The sequence below is a fragment of the Entamoeba dispar genome, genomic scaffold, assembly GCF_000209125.1.
Source record: "Entamoeba dispar SAW760 scf_1105229462811 genomic scaffold, whole genome shotgun sequence".
Lineage (NCBI taxonomy): Eukaryota > Evosea > Mastigamoebida > Endamoebidae > Entamoeba > Entamoeba dispar.
Genome location: NW_001855379.1, coordinates 1 through 1,111, shown reverse-complemented (window position 1 = coordinate 1,111; position 1,111 = coordinate 1). Strand labels below are relative to the sequence as shown.

Here is a 1,111-nt window from a genome sequence, read left to right as displayed (position 1 = left end):
ATATAGAATATAAGAATAATCAACAATAATAAAATAATAATAAAGATATAAAAGATAATAAATAAATAAGATAAAATAGAAGATATAAGAAATAATAAACATATACAATAAATAATAATAAATATTTTAACACAATAAAAAAGAATAATATCAAAAAGAATAAATAAGAAAAGAATAATAATAATATAAATGATAATCAATTATAATTTATTTCTACTTCAAATTATATTGTATTTCTTTTATTGTATTTTTATTTCATTAACCACCATTCTTTAAAGCAATTTCTTGGTATTGTTTCATTTTTCTTTAATTCATCTTCACATCCACATTTATAAAAACATCCCCATCCAAATGATGTAATTGATGATGGTATACTAATTGATGTTAATGAATAGCATTCTTTAAAACAATCATATCCTAATTTACTAACAGATGATGGTATATTCATAGATGTTAATGATGTACATCCTTCAAAACACCAATTTCCTATTTCACTCACAGATGATGGTATATTAATTGATTGTAATGATGAGCATTTACAAAAACAACTATCTCCTAATTTAGTAATTGATGATGGAATATTAATTGATTTTAATGATTTACAGCTTTCAAAACAATAATTTCCTAATTCGTTAATTGATAATAGTATATTAATTGATGTTAATGATGAACAATGTCCAAAACATCCATTTCCTATTTTACTAATTGATGATGGTATATTAATTGATTTTAATGTTGAACATTCTTTAAAACAACCATTTCCTAATTCATTAATTGTTGTTGGTATATTAATTGATTTTAATGATGAACAACCTAAAAAACAATAATCTCCTATTTCTTTAATTGATGATGGTATATTAATTGATGTTAATGATGAACATCCATTAAAACAATAACTTCCTAATTTATTAATTGATGATGGAATAATAAATTCATTAATATTTTTCTTTTCAATATTCTTTCCATTGATTATTTGTAGATTATCTGGTATTTTAATACTAATTAACACTGGTTCACTCATAAATATTCTTTCTTTACTAATAAATTGTAGATTGTCTATATTCATTGATGTTAATGATGAACATCCTGAAAAAACAATAATATCCTATTT

At 20.9% G+C, this 1,111-nt stretch overlaps 1 protein-coding gene across 1 annotated transcript, besides 1 other annotated feature; it reads right to left on the bottom strand.

Annotated features, from left to right (window-relative positions):
* The first annotated feature begins 30 nt into the window (after positions 1-30).
* Positions 31-200: a microsatellite.
* Positions 201-250: 50 nt separating this feature from the next.
* Positions 251-1,066, bottom strand: EDI_227850 (uncharacterized protein; the record flags this gene model as incomplete). The annotated part of the gene is made up of 1 exon (XM_001740246.1): positions 251-1,066. One exon carries the CDS (start codon positions 1,064-1,066, stop codon positions 251-253), a length of 816 nt encoding a protein of 271 aa, XP_001740298.1.
* Positions 1,067-1,111: the final 45 nt, after the last annotated feature.